The sequence below is a fragment of the Taeniopygia guttata genome, chromosome 5 (assembly GCF_048771995.1).
Source record: "Taeniopygia guttata chromosome 5, bTaeGut7.mat, whole genome shotgun sequence".
Lineage (NCBI taxonomy): Eukaryota > Metazoa > Chordata > Aves > Passeriformes > Estrildidae > Taeniopygia > Taeniopygia guttata.
Genome location: NC_133030.1, coordinates 42,735,446 through 42,749,092, shown reverse-complemented (window position 1 = coordinate 42,749,092; position 13,647 = coordinate 42,735,446). Strand labels below are relative to the sequence as shown.

Sequence of the window (13,647 nt, the reverse complement as noted above, 5' to 3'; positions counted from 1 at the left end):
CTAACTACAAAGTAGGTGCTTCCCTCCCAGTAGGAGATCAAGATCCACCACCTCTACACCTAGGTCAGGAAGGGCTGAACTGCAGAACTTGCATCTCCTCCCCGTGGTAACTAGTATGCTCTAGAAGAAAGATACTTAACCACAGAAACTACACATCCATCAAAGAACAAAATGGGTTTAATGTCTAATCTACATTCTTAACAACACTGGTTGCCATCAACCTGCCTCTCAAGAAATGAGAGCGCTCTAGTGAGAAGCAATACATACTCAACTGACATTAACAGTTTATTACCAGCTGCTGTGATGTTATGACCTGGAAGAAAGTTGAATGCTGGCATCTTGGCTGCAGCATATAGGACTCATGCATAACCACAGCCAGCAGCTGATTCTTGTGGTTAGGCTGAGAGGACCTCGCTTTGCCGGTATAGTGATCCAGAAGGCTATGTGCAGTGCTGCTCCTTCCTTCCCCTCCTCCCCTCACTGCCTTTCCCAGAGGAGACCCAAGGGAAACAAACCTTTAAAGTCAATCCACAAGAATGTGTTTAATTGCCACTGAATTCCCTGTGGTTCCTCTTGAATGGACAAGGATTGAAAAGGGGGGTGTGAGAGGAAAAACAACACAGGAGAATCTGAACACTGCTCAAAGAGTGCTGAACAGATCAATAGGCTGAGCAAAACACAGGCTGAGTATGCAGCGCAGGGGACCCACAGCTCCCAGACAAACCTGTGCTACCAACCATCTTCAGAAAGTCCCCTGAGTGGTAATACAGGCAGACTTTCATTGCACACTGTGCCACAGCTCTGCATTAACTCCGTCCTTCCCTTATGAAGAGCTGCCAACCTAGTAATGATCACAAAAGAGCCCCTCCTCCTCAACACCAAAAAATTACTAGAGTGCAAGAAGAGAAACACCCTCCAGCCCAGGCTTCCTTTAGGAAAGGAAAGAGTCTGGCACCACCAGCTTCCACTTATTGAATAACTGAGTATGAGAGCACTGACTAGAACCACTCTCCTCTCTGGACTGCCCTCTTGGTTGCTGCCCATCCTGACTCTCTTACAAAGCCTTTAGAAAGATACATTCAGAAGCACAAAGAGGGCAAGCATGTAGTTAGCCTGGGAGATTCTGCAAGGTCTGGAATCCCAGGCGCTGTTGGGACAGAGGAAAATTTTCATTCTGACTCTGTCTTACCTTCTTTTAGCATCCCCACTTTGAGGCATTTCATGAAGCGACAGGCCTGACAGGACTTGCGCCTCCGTTTCGTGATCTCACACTCATTGGTGGCCGGGCAGCTGTATTCAATATTCCCTGTAAGCAAACACAGAGATGGTCACCCAGGAATCATGTTCTCCCCATGGATCCAGGGACAGGCTGCAGTGCCCAGACATTTCCACCACCATCAGTCTGTAAATGTTGCATGTTTGCTCATTCACCTACACACACATCCTTGGAGACTGTACCCTGCTGACCTAGCCAAGGGGATGGCTGCAGTGCTGGGCTTTCAGGCACGTGTCCTCCAGGCATGTCATGCCTTGTGCTGCACCCCTTGAAACCTGTCCTGTTCCCTGAAATCCAGGAATGAGAGTGGGAGCAGTTCAGACATCACTAGAATTTCCTTTGCTGCCAGTCTTGCTCCATGTCTGTGGGATGGATGTCACCTGCCCAAGTTTCTTGTCCTGCTTGGGCAGCCAGGGAGCTCAGAGACAGCATTTCCTCCTTTGCTTCCTCCTGCCAGCTGGGCATACTACAGGTAGCAGGGAAGCAATAGGTCGGCATTGAGGAAGGTGGGTAACACATCCTGAAAAACGAACATGGGTTCTCTGTGCAAATCTTTACATTTTTACTTTATTAGTCCTTGTGCACCTGCTCGCATCCTCTGCACAGGATTCTTTCCCTCTTCCCACTTTCCTCATTCCCTTTTATTTATGATCACCCCTCAACACTGCCTATAAGACAAAACGAGAAAGAAGCACTCCAAATTTATTTCTAATCACATCACATTTTATAATAAGCCAAGAATATAACCAAAACGTGGATGCAAGGGTCTGATAAAAGGATGTGAGTGGAATTATGCTGGATCACAGTGTAAGGCAACAATTATTTAGTACTAGAAGACAACAAACAGAAATGGCTGTCTCAATCCTGCCATTCACTTTGACCTGATGTTTCTGAAGAGGTCTGTGCAATGTTTGCCGTGGAGCTGGACTGGAAATCTAAACTTGTCACTGATGCATTAACAATGACTACATTTAAGGCAGTCTAGTTACTGGTAAATCAGGCAGCACTGAAAAAGGTACCTAAGTTGTACATCAGTGGAACGGTGGAAAAGCTGGTTTAATGATTTAGAGTAGGAAACTGCAGTTTGATGGTTCAATAAGACCTGTAGGGAGAAGTGTAGGTAAGAGCTGAGAGACCACACAGTATGGACTTTGTATAGCATCAGATTAGAAGTATAGTTTACAGTTCAGTAATACTGGAACAGGACTTGATTTTCATTCCTACTTTTGTAATGGATTTTTGTGTTTTGTGCAAGACCATTCCCTCCTCTAAATAAAGATCAACAATCTGATACGTATCAATCTCTGGGGGTGGTAAATAGATCTTGGGGTTCACTAAGCTATTGGAAATCCCCCTGGATTTCTGAGTAGAAAAACAGAGTACAGAATCAAAAGAAATAAAGCACCATTCGATTTATCTCATTATTCTTGGCCCATGCTGAGTGAAACCCCAGGAGCACACAACCCCCAAAGCCCAAAGGTGGTCAGCCAACTAGCTATAAACATTCCTCCTCCTGCTTCTTGTTTTGTTGTAAGACTTGCAACTTCCCCCTAAGCTTCGGCCCAGCCACCCCATTCCTCTCACCACTGCTCATCTGCCCCCAAATGCAGTTTGCCAGCATGAGCACAGTGTGCTGCACAAGTTGCTTCCATTCAGGCTGTATTTCGTCATTGTGCAGCATCTGAATTTCAATAGCCAGCCATGTATCAACATTCTCAGAGAGCTGGAAATTGAGATTCAAGCTAGATCTCAAGGTAATAAACCAATTCCTGTTCTAGACACAGAGCTCCAGCACATTACAGACCCATGAGTATGGTGGCCTTGATCTCACGATCAGATACTTGCTGTGCCCCATACAGGAAGGAACAGAGCAGGAGCAAACCTGGGAAAAAACTCAGACACAGTCTCACTTTGGGAGGTTTTGCCTTTGTTTGAATGCCAACCTTTCTCACCAAAGACAGGATCAGAGCTCTGGAGAGATGCTAGATTTCATGTTTTGTGGTCCAAAAGCTAAAAATTTGCCCCCTAACACAGAGATACTACAGTAAGGGCAGTGAGCCTTTAGAGCAGTGGGAGATAGTAACAGCTCTCATCTGGAAGCTCAAGGTCCCTCCACAGCGTCAAGCAGATCCCCAAGCTTCCTCATGCCTCTACTCCCTGGATCCCTTGACAAGCATAGTACTGGAAAGAGTCTACAAATCCTACATCACAACTAAATGGGAGAGTGTCAGAGATGTGAAGGTACCAGTTACCACATACACACTCCGCGTGCAGCTCGAATAAGCAGTTCTCAAACACACATCTGCACTGGGATCATGATTGCTAAAGGAGCCTCAGAGGAGGCTCAGCACTGGGAGTTTTTTATCAGGCCCAAAAAGATGCTGTGCACTGCAGAGATTGAGAGCCACAGCTGGGGGTAATGCCTGCCATTATTGCAGAAAGCAGGGGCATCACTAGGGAAGGCACAATCAGCATTCCCCAAGCAGAACTTGACCAGAAAAAAACCTGTCATTTCCAAAAGTTTACCAGAGTTCTTGGATTTTTTTTTTTTTTGTCTCAATTTCTTTTATGGGTCCTGGGGCTGGCTGCCAGCACAGTGAGCTGCTCACAGCTCCCTGTAATTTCTGTAAGTGCCCTGTGATAAAGTGATGAGATTAACTCATCGAAATTCCAACAGCCTCCCAGTGGCTGGCAGTCACACCACCAGCCCAGCTGCCAGCACAGGGGCCTCAGAGAGAGCTTCCCTTCACTGCAGCAGCTGGGGATGCTGCAAAGTCCTGCAGAAGAGTGTCAGCACACAAAGGTGCACACAGACATGGACAACTCTGTATGCAACAACAAAATGTGAGTCAAATCTCTGTGTGTCAAGAATTGTAAATTATGTGCCCCATAAGGAAGGGGCAAAAAAGGGGATAATTCAATAGACAAGGCCTTGCTTTGAGTTATTGCTTATTAGAGAGATTTCATTTACATAGAAAATATTTACATTTGATCTGAAAAAAATGGTAGAACCTCACCGATGCCATGGCACAAGATTTACCTTAAAAATGGCTTCAAAAATCAAGTGGTAGGTGAACAGATCAGAGTTTGGATTTCTTCTAAGCCTTCATATGTCACCTTGGAGGTCAAATCACTTCCCTAGTTTGCTCATCTGCAAAATGAAATGAACACCAAACCTACCTTCTGGAGAGATTGCGAGTCTTTATTCATTAAGGTGTAACTGTATTTTAAAGCCCTTAGATGAGAGATGCTACAAAAGAGCAAAGGACTATTAAAGGGACAGATAGTGCTTTTTTATGCTGGAGAACTGCAAAATTACCCTATTTTCTGCAAAATTAGACCTCTGACTGTTAAACAATTTGGAATATAATTTCTAGTGCATATATGACAGGAGCACCTGAAAATTGTACACCAAAACTTGGTCATTCAAGAGACCCTATTATATTCACCCTACCTGTCTGGAAAAGATGAACTGGGAAAACAAGAATGCCTCCCTGAGCTTGGGGAGCACAGAAAAATCCCACCCATGTCCTGCTTAAATTAGGGGTAGGGTCCTCAGGGGAACAGAACTTGAAATCAGTACAGTACTGGTGACACAAGCTACTCTCTGGTTACTGATTCTACCTTTCTAGAAAGCCTTTCTGCAAGGAAACTCAGGAAAGACTAAATAAAAATAGCCAAGAAAGTCCTTAAATAATTTTCAGCATCTGATTGCTAAAAAAGCCCATCTTGCTTTTTCTCGTTTCTTCTTCATTGCTATTTACTTCAATTAGTCCTTCTAGCTGAGGCATCACAGCTCAAGCCCTGGTGTGAGGAGAGGTACTTAAAATTAGAGGTAACTCTCTCAGTGATCTGCACGAGATAAGAAGGGTTATTTTTTAAGCCTCAACTTTCAAAGAAAAGGATTCAAATGATGCTACAAGGAAAATGGGATACATATAGGTGTAACACCAGCACTGTTTGCCTCCTCAGGGTGGCACACCTAGCTCCTGCTCACTAAAGAAGGCTTGGACATTTCACACAACCTCACTCAAATCAGCCTCCTGCTTGCACAAGCATGCAGGATAGGGGTTCTGGGGCTCCCTATTGGCACAAATTTGTCTATAGGGTTTCAGACATTTGTCTATAGGGTTTCAGACACAGAAATATTTTACAGAACTTCCACAGAAAAGATCCTTCTGCACAGAGCTCGCTGTACAGATGTACTGAGGCAAACAGAAAACACTAGATTAATAGAGATGAGGTTGCACTCGAGATGGTTTTTTAAATTCAAGTGATAGATCTGTGAATAATAAGCAGCAGTCAAGCACTAGATAATGAAATACTGCACTTTCCCTGGATAAGCTTTAAAAGTTTTTGGAAAACTGTGAACTCCCACCTGAAAAATAGCAGGCACATTTCCGAGTAGGACAGAAGGATAGGACAGTGCCCAGCTGATGTGGCTGCTACTGTAGGGACACAAAACGTCCTTTGTGTGTGGGGATCGTAATGCTCTTCTGCTCAGGAAAACCTCTGTCAACTGCTCCTCTTCCTAGGAGCCACTCCAAGTACCACCACAACAACAACAACCAGAAAGCTCTACAAGACTTTATTACAAGCTTTTTATAAATCCCTACAAGTCTTCTGAGCTGCATTATCCACCTTTTAAGCCCCTTATTGGTGTAAAGGCATCCCAACACAGCAGTTTTGTTGCTACACTCACTGAGTTTGCAGCTTGCAAGACTCAAGCTGGAAATGCACAGACACAGGCACTTTGCCTAACACATAACTTTCCTGTCCAGAAGATGATGGTAAATGTGTCTCTTTTCTCTGAATCTCCAATGTTTTGCTGAGCTTTGAGCTTTTATTTTATAATAATGGGTCATTTTAGAAATAGCCTTTATTTTCACCATTTAAAGATGAAAAATAGATGTATTGAATATACATGAGTATATTGAATAATAAAGGACACATATCGTTACACAGCACTGTTATTAGTTAATATTCAAAGCAGGCAAAACTACTAACTAGTTGTAACAATTACTGAACTAAAGAGAATGACAATATATTTGACTGATACATAATGCTCTAACTACTGAGCAAAGTATTAAGAGAAGGAATAGACTTTGATTGGGAATTTCTATCCTGTAAACAATCCAGTATTTGCCTTTGTCTAAATTTGGATGAAAGGATTAGTTAGGATTTCCATGGAACAGAAATTTAAAAAGCTTTTTTTTATAAACGTCCCAAACTATCTTTTATCTAACAGACCCATTCCTTTACATTCAGCTAATATGAAATCTTTTGTTTCAAATCAGACCTCCCTTGAGCACCAATAGCAGCACAATCAAACACATCTGAAATTCAGATTCTCTCCTATCTGCACTAGATTGCACATTCCACAATATTCACAGTCAGGTGAGGTAAATGCAAACTGCTACTAGAATATATTCCCATGAAACAGTACAATGATAGAGACACATGATTAAAATTTTGTCAGCCTAGCTGACTGAAAATGCTTCAGGTCAGTTTAGGATTTCTGACTGCTTCAAAGCATGGGAAGTACAATCCTGGGTTCAAAATATCACGTTCAGAGAAAAAGACCTGCAGCCCAGCAGTGTGTTCTCTCATGTCACTTCAGGTTTTCACTTTTCTGTCTCAAGCATTGCCAACACTCCAAAGTAGAAATGGCACACAGGTTTCCAGGCTGTGATCCTTGGGCAGTGTAACACAACATAAGAAAGGACAGAGGTGTGACACTCCCCCATAATCTGTGGGACAGGTTAAGGGTGTGTTGGATGAGCCTGTCTTCCTGTCCTAGCTCAGGAAAAGGAAATACTCAATTTCAGCTAGAAGGGAATAAATGGTTTGGATTTTCCTGCCTTCTTTTTTTTTTTCTCCTATCATCAAAATTTTTCTTAAGGAAATCTGACTTGATAAAAATTCTACTTTTCTTTTTGAAAAATCCTACTGACAGAAAACTCCCACACAGCAATATTAGCAACCTCAGAGATAATCAGCCACATCCATGCTGGCTCTCAGTCTATCTTCTCCCAGTCATTTGAAAAGCAGCAGCTCTTGTTGTCCATGACAACCTGGCCTCACCTGGCCAAGTGAAAGTGAGCTGCAAAAAAGTCATTATTCTTAAAGAAGGTCTGCAGCTTGGATGTCCCTTCTTCCTGCTGCTGTTAGAGCAGCAGAGGGAGTCAAAAGGCCATTAAAAGATACTCTTGCCTCAAGATATGCAGGTTTTATGTGAGTTAATGCAGCTTAAAAAACCCTAATAGGCATGGGGTAATTTGTAGCAGGGTGGGGGGGATGCTAGTTGGAAGTGAGACTTCATGTGAAGCTCTGCTTCATGATCAGGGGTATCTTAATAGGGCTGCAGTAGTTTAGTAACCTAGCACAGATTTAGACCCATTTTATGGCAGCATGAACATGTAAGGCCAACAGAGTAAGTACTGTCATAGTCTTCATTAGTTTTTCACCTGTCAATACTCAAGCACAGAGAAGTGAAGTGGCTTGTCCAAGACCACAAAAGCCTGATGATGAATTTACCTGCTTCATCTCTTGAGCATCTGGGAAATCCTGGGGTCATTACTCCATCTCAGAGCTCAGACCATTGAGTCACTGCTGCTCCCACATATCGAATCATGGCAAGATTTTGGTGCTAGGATACTGGGAAAGCAGTTATACAACATACACATCTGCATGCTTTCTGCAAAGCCTACATTGGTGTAAGGCAGCCTGGATGAAGGTGTTTTCACTTTCTCTCTTAGATGCTTAAAACAGCTACTGAATGTAATAGAGTTGCAGGATAAACACCTTTTGGAAATGCGCTTGCCACTCACCTTCTCTTTTATATGATCTTTAAATCCTTTTCCCCTAAACACCCGGGGCTATACTTGGATATCATGCCCACAGCAGTAGAGCCCTGGGAACAGTGCATTTTCTTGACTCAGCCAAACTCTGCAGACCTATTTGCTGCCTGCTTCCCTGGGCTCAGCCTTCAGCTCCATAGCTGAAATTGCTCAACCTCAGCCACAGCACACTTGACTCTCACACTCTAAGGAATAAAAGCATTTTGGTACCTCAGTTGCCAGCCCAAGCTGATGACAGGGTGAGAGAAATTTCCACTTAGTCCTTTCCCCCCCATCTGTTACATGCTAACAGGCAATCAATTAGGGAACCACAGGGAGAAAGAATATGGTTCTGCTAGGGAAAGGAAGATGGAGGGAAGCATTCTCCTCTCTTGGGATTCAGTCAGCTGACATATCACCTGGCTGATACAGGCTCCATGTTCTGCTACCATGCGTAATTTTCTTCTGATTCTCTCTGAAAACTCCTCAAAATTTCCTATGTCTTTTCCTCCTTCTTGAGATCTCTTCTGCTCTGCCACAGAGGTCCTCCAGTATAACTTCCATGAAGAGTTAATTATCTGGTCTTTTCCTGTATTAGGAGACACCAGGACTTTGCTTCAGAGTGCTACCCTGTCCCTGCTTTAGCACCTGCCTAAAAGAAACATTAGGAAGTGTCCAAGGGCTGGAGAAGGGAGGGAGTCAGTGCTGACAGAAATGGAAGTAGAAGTTCACATTCACTCACAGAGATTCAGCAATGACAAATCACAGAAACCCTGCCAGGGAACAGGCCAATGCCCTAGAGATGGCCATGGCATAATAAATAAGGAAGTATCAGTGGGGCAGAGAAATTATTTCCACAGCTGTATTTCCACATTAAGGAGAGATATCTGAAATCTATGAAAACAAGATAGATATAGTGACTTTTGTGGAGACCTGGGATAAAATTCACCCTGTACTGTTCAAGAGTTGAACATCCCCAGCAACAGAGTGTAATCAGATCCATTCAATTAATAAAGTGGGTGGTGTCTCCACAGGTGCATTTCTTTCATTTCACAGGAGGCAAGGAAGTATTGATGTGGTGGACTAACCCCAGCCAACAGCCTCATACACACACAGGTGCCTGTTAACCTGCCTTCAGTCAGCATTCCATACTTGGGCAAACCCAATGCACTTCCCACTGGCAGATGAATGATCCTGTCCTTTTTCCAGTTAGTGGAGGAAATAAAGGGAGTATCTGTTATGTCCAGGCATGTTTGCTCAGACAGGGCATGTGTATATAAGTATACCCAAGCATTCATGGATATTGGAAGTTGTTTGGATGCACTCCTGCGTTTGATTATATTGCAGCTGCACATGTGCACATCTGCAAGCATTTTGGCAGTCAGGACACAGCCATACTCCACATATGTGAATTGTACATGAAGGAGCAACACACTGCAATTCATCTACATGTGCGTGCATTGAGGTTTTCAAAATCTCCTGAGGAATTGCTCGTCCTTAGTGAGGCTGACAAAAACTTCATCTTCTTCAGTGCCTGGCTTTTTTATCTTCAAAGAATCTGCATCTTAATGAAGAAGGTTGGTGAAACTGGAAAAGGAGAAAAAGACTGACTATCACAAAAGTTCTCTGTCCAGATTTGTGCTGAGGTTTGTATGGAATTCATTGCTACATATCAATACTGGTAGGACAGTAGAATTTCTCTACTCTTGTAATGCTGGAGCTTTCACCTCAAGGGGCAGATATGTCTGCATAAATTCCATCTCTTGGCAGAAACATTCAAATGGGCCTTAAAACACCATTAGAAGGCAAAGAATTTCCTTTTCAGACCTTATTCCACTAGCTGCCACATTCTCATAGTATCAATGCCACTAGCAGAGGCAGGAAGATCCACTAGTCCAGATACCCAAATATGGTAGCCAGTCAGGGAGGGAATGTGGGAAAGGTTCCTACCATCACATAGCCTAACTCCATGACCATGTTGATTTGGAAGGACCAGAACTGAGCAGGAGGAGAGAGGAAGCATACAAAAGGATGGAGTTAGGTGCATTACATTCATTCTCCCTTTCCTCTTTTTATATGACACTGCAGTCTCAGCAATGTGTGGGGCCATGTCCCTTTATTTCTATGGAGTGAATGCCTCTGCATTCCTTCCCACCATACCTTGAATAGTCCTCTTGAAGAAGGCTTTACATGCCTCACAGGAAGCCACGCCGTAGTGGTACCCAGAAGCAATGTCCCCACACACCAGGCACAGCCGCTTGGGGATTGCATTGAGCATGTACTCGCACTTGGTGGGTGAGTCCTCCATGATGGCGCTGGCACAGTCATCGTAACGCTTACGACAGGACCCGCCGCCAATCCCCGTGCCATTGAACATGGGTGGCGAGTCTAGGCCATTGGGGTGGCCACCCATGGCGATGCCGTAGCCACCGCTAGCGTCAGAGGAGCCGCTTGGGCTGTGGTGGCTGATGGCGTCGATGCCAGAGGATGGGCTGGAGGGCTCGGTCTTGATGAAGGACCCACAGCTGGAGGAGAGGTGCCGCTCCTCCGTGGCCATTCTGCCGAGCAGCCTGCAGGGAGAGAGCAAAGGCACTCAGCAACCGCCTGGCCAAACCCGGCTCCAGGTTTAGTCAAAGAGAGGCCTCCTTTTGCCACCTCAGTCCAACTCCACTTAGCTCAGGCAGTTCAACCCCATGCACGTTCTTCTCAAGGAATATCTGTACAATTGACTAAGACCAGCCCACCTGCTCCCCACAGACTCACACTAGAGTAAAGACAAAGCTCTTCGTGTAGATCATAATTTCAGGCTGTTCACAGGCTGCAGTGCTGGGAAGGGGCATGAGCGCATGAGGGGCACAATCCACCCAGAGCACCATCTACCCTGAGACAATGGAAAGAAACAAGCTGGCCAGTGGCAGACCAGGTGTAAAAGATGTTTGGTTAATAGAGAATGGGCTGCCTTAGCTTTATGCAAAAGGTTCAGTAGCATATTCTGCAGAAAGGACCTGCTCAGATTGGATTTTCATTTTTTCATTTGTAATACAGAAGTCTTTGATTAATTTTCAAGGTTGACTCCTTCTCTCACCCCACCTCATCCTTTATCCTGCCCTGCTGCACTATCATCACTAAAAGAGGAGCTTAGAAACAGAAGGAAAAATCATCTGATCAAAAATTTCTTCTGTCTCAATCTTAAATCTTAATTTTTCTTCTGTCTACTAGTATTGAGCTTTTGCATGGACACACAAATTCCCACTTCTTAAAGAGGGGTTATACTCTAAAGTTTATGGAAAGAACTTCACCATTTCAGTTCAGGAAAGAACTTTTCAAGCCCTTTGTATTTATTTTAGTTACAGATAGTCTTATTCTTTATAAAAGTGTTCAGTCTTTTTTTTGAAGACTGCTAAATTTTATGAAATTTACAGCAATGAGTTTCAGGCATTACTTGTGCGGTGTATGAACAAATCCCAGCTTTATTTGTCTATAATATATTCGCAGCCTGTCAGGCTCCCTGAACATCTCCTGACTCTCCTCCTCAGGAAATGTAGTTCTGCCATGATCTCCTCATTCAGCTCTTCATGATCTATATGATTGCTCTCCATGCAGAAGTTTTTGCAGATCTCTTATCTGCTTCATCATCCATCTCTGAACTTCCTCTAGTCTGGCTATTTCTGTTCAGTCCAGAACAGAGCTCAATGAGCCAGTTCCTCAGCAGCATGAAACTGGCACTGCTCCATCATTTCTCCAGCTGAAGGTCTGGACAGTAGTCAAGGCAAAGGCACACCATCAATTACCTAGTGACATTACAATATTTTCAATGTTATTTTCAGTCTACATATTATGTAACTCCTTGCACTGTTTGCTTTTTTCCGTTTCTTTAAATGAAAGTATAAATTGCTACCATTTCTTCAACAAATAGTATCAGGAAGTTACTTACTGCAACACTCGATCCTATTCCTGAGTTGTCACAGTAAATTTAGAATCCACTAAGATGTATGAAAAATCAAATTAATCCTTCTGGTGTGCAATGTTTTGCAATAGTCAACAGTGTATTTCATCTGCTACTATGCTGTGCAGTCCAGCTTTATTAGGATCCTCTGGAGCTCTTCACTCTTCCTCGGTAATTTGATTTCATATGCAGTCTCATTGTTCACCCACTTCCTAGATCATTAACACATGGATCAAACACCACAATACTGATCTTTGTGGGTAATGCATGTTAACCTTTATCATGCTGAAAATTGACTTCTCTTTCTTTTCTGAGTAGGGTCTTTGACACCGTTTAATTGATAATAGTATTAACCTGAGAGGTTAAATTTTCCCTTCAGCAAGACAATTTGTCCAAGGCTTTAAGAAATACTAAACATGCATTTTTCTGATGACATGGCAAAGAATTTTGACTGACTGGAGATGCTTGACTTTCCTTCTTGGAACCTCTGCTTGTTAAAAGTTACCACACCATGGTCATGTGAGTAATTTCTATTTCAGTTTCAGCCTATTTACCTGGTATTTGTGGCAACTCCTTCTGCCAAGTCAAATCCATCAAGGGACAGGACAAAACATTCTGTGAATCAGCAAGGCTGGAGTGCACATGTTTATGTATCACACCTGTGAGTCTGATGATAGGAATACTGATGTCTGATATGCTGCAAATTCACAGTCCTGCATCCTTATGATCTCATTTGACCTAAGAATCTCCTAATTTTCCCTTCTCTGTTTCATCCTCAAAGTTTGACCTCATCTCCTATCTCTGGGATCGATCAGCCAAGTTTGTTTTTTGGCAAGACTGTTGACCTTGAGAATATGGGCAGGCATCTCACGTTCCTCAGCTGCTTCGCCTGGTGTTACTTGAGAGGAATCCAGGGTTTGGGCCCTCTCAGAGACAGTGTGATGAGTTGATAAATGCCCATGCTTTGCCCAGAAGGCCACAATGAACTAGAGGTCATGGAGCAGTTACAGAAATCGCTGCAGGTGCATTCTTCTCTATTCCCACAGGGCACCTAGACATATTGCAGATTTGGTGTAACAGCTGACCATTTGAAGGAAGATGAAACTTTGCTAGCTGAGCCTAGATCTTTGCATCTCACAGCAAAGCTGAAACCTGCTGTGTGGGTTCTGGAACCCCCTTCTACCTGAGAAGTGCATCTGTAGTAAAGAAGTGAAGATCAGTGGACACAGCAACATGAGATCAACTTTAAAATGGAAAGCAAAATAACCATAAAACACTGTTCTGCACTGTGGAACTCTACTGTAAGAGGAGCTGGAGTTGTAATTTTCAAGGCAGACAGAGGAAAACACTATGAACCAGGAATGCCAAGTTCCAACTTCTGCTACTTAAATAGCTCAGCATTCACAGATCACCTCAAGAGCGCTTACCGAGGTATTTTCCTTCAGTGGAGAGAAAACAACAACAACAACAACAACAAAAACCCAAAACCCAAACAAACAAACAAACAAACAAGCCTGGGGAAATAAGGAGCCTTCTTCCCCAAGGCATGCAAACAGTGAGTGTTTGATGGTGAATCAAGAAACAAC

At 43.5% G+C, this 13,647-nt stretch overlaps 1 protein-coding gene across 3 annotated transcripts in view; it reads right to left on the bottom strand.

Moving 5' to 3' along the window:
• Positions 1–13,647, bottom strand: part of ESRRB (estrogen related receptor beta) — a 137,753-nt gene that overhangs the window by 40,718 nt on the left and 83,388 nt on the right. For 2 of the 3 annotated variants that reach the window (XM_030274740.4, XM_041716812.2), the window contains exons 2-3: positions 10,276–10,685; positions 1,190–1,306 (exon numbers count right to left, since the gene is read on the bottom strand). In XM_030274740.4, coding sequence (XP_030130600.4) covers positions 1,190–1,306; positions 10,276–10,685 — 527 coding nt within the window. The remainder of the gene's footprint in view (positions 1–1,189; positions 1,307–10,275; positions 10,686–13,647) is intronic. The other variant, XM_072930288.1, reaches the window with a different exon arrangement.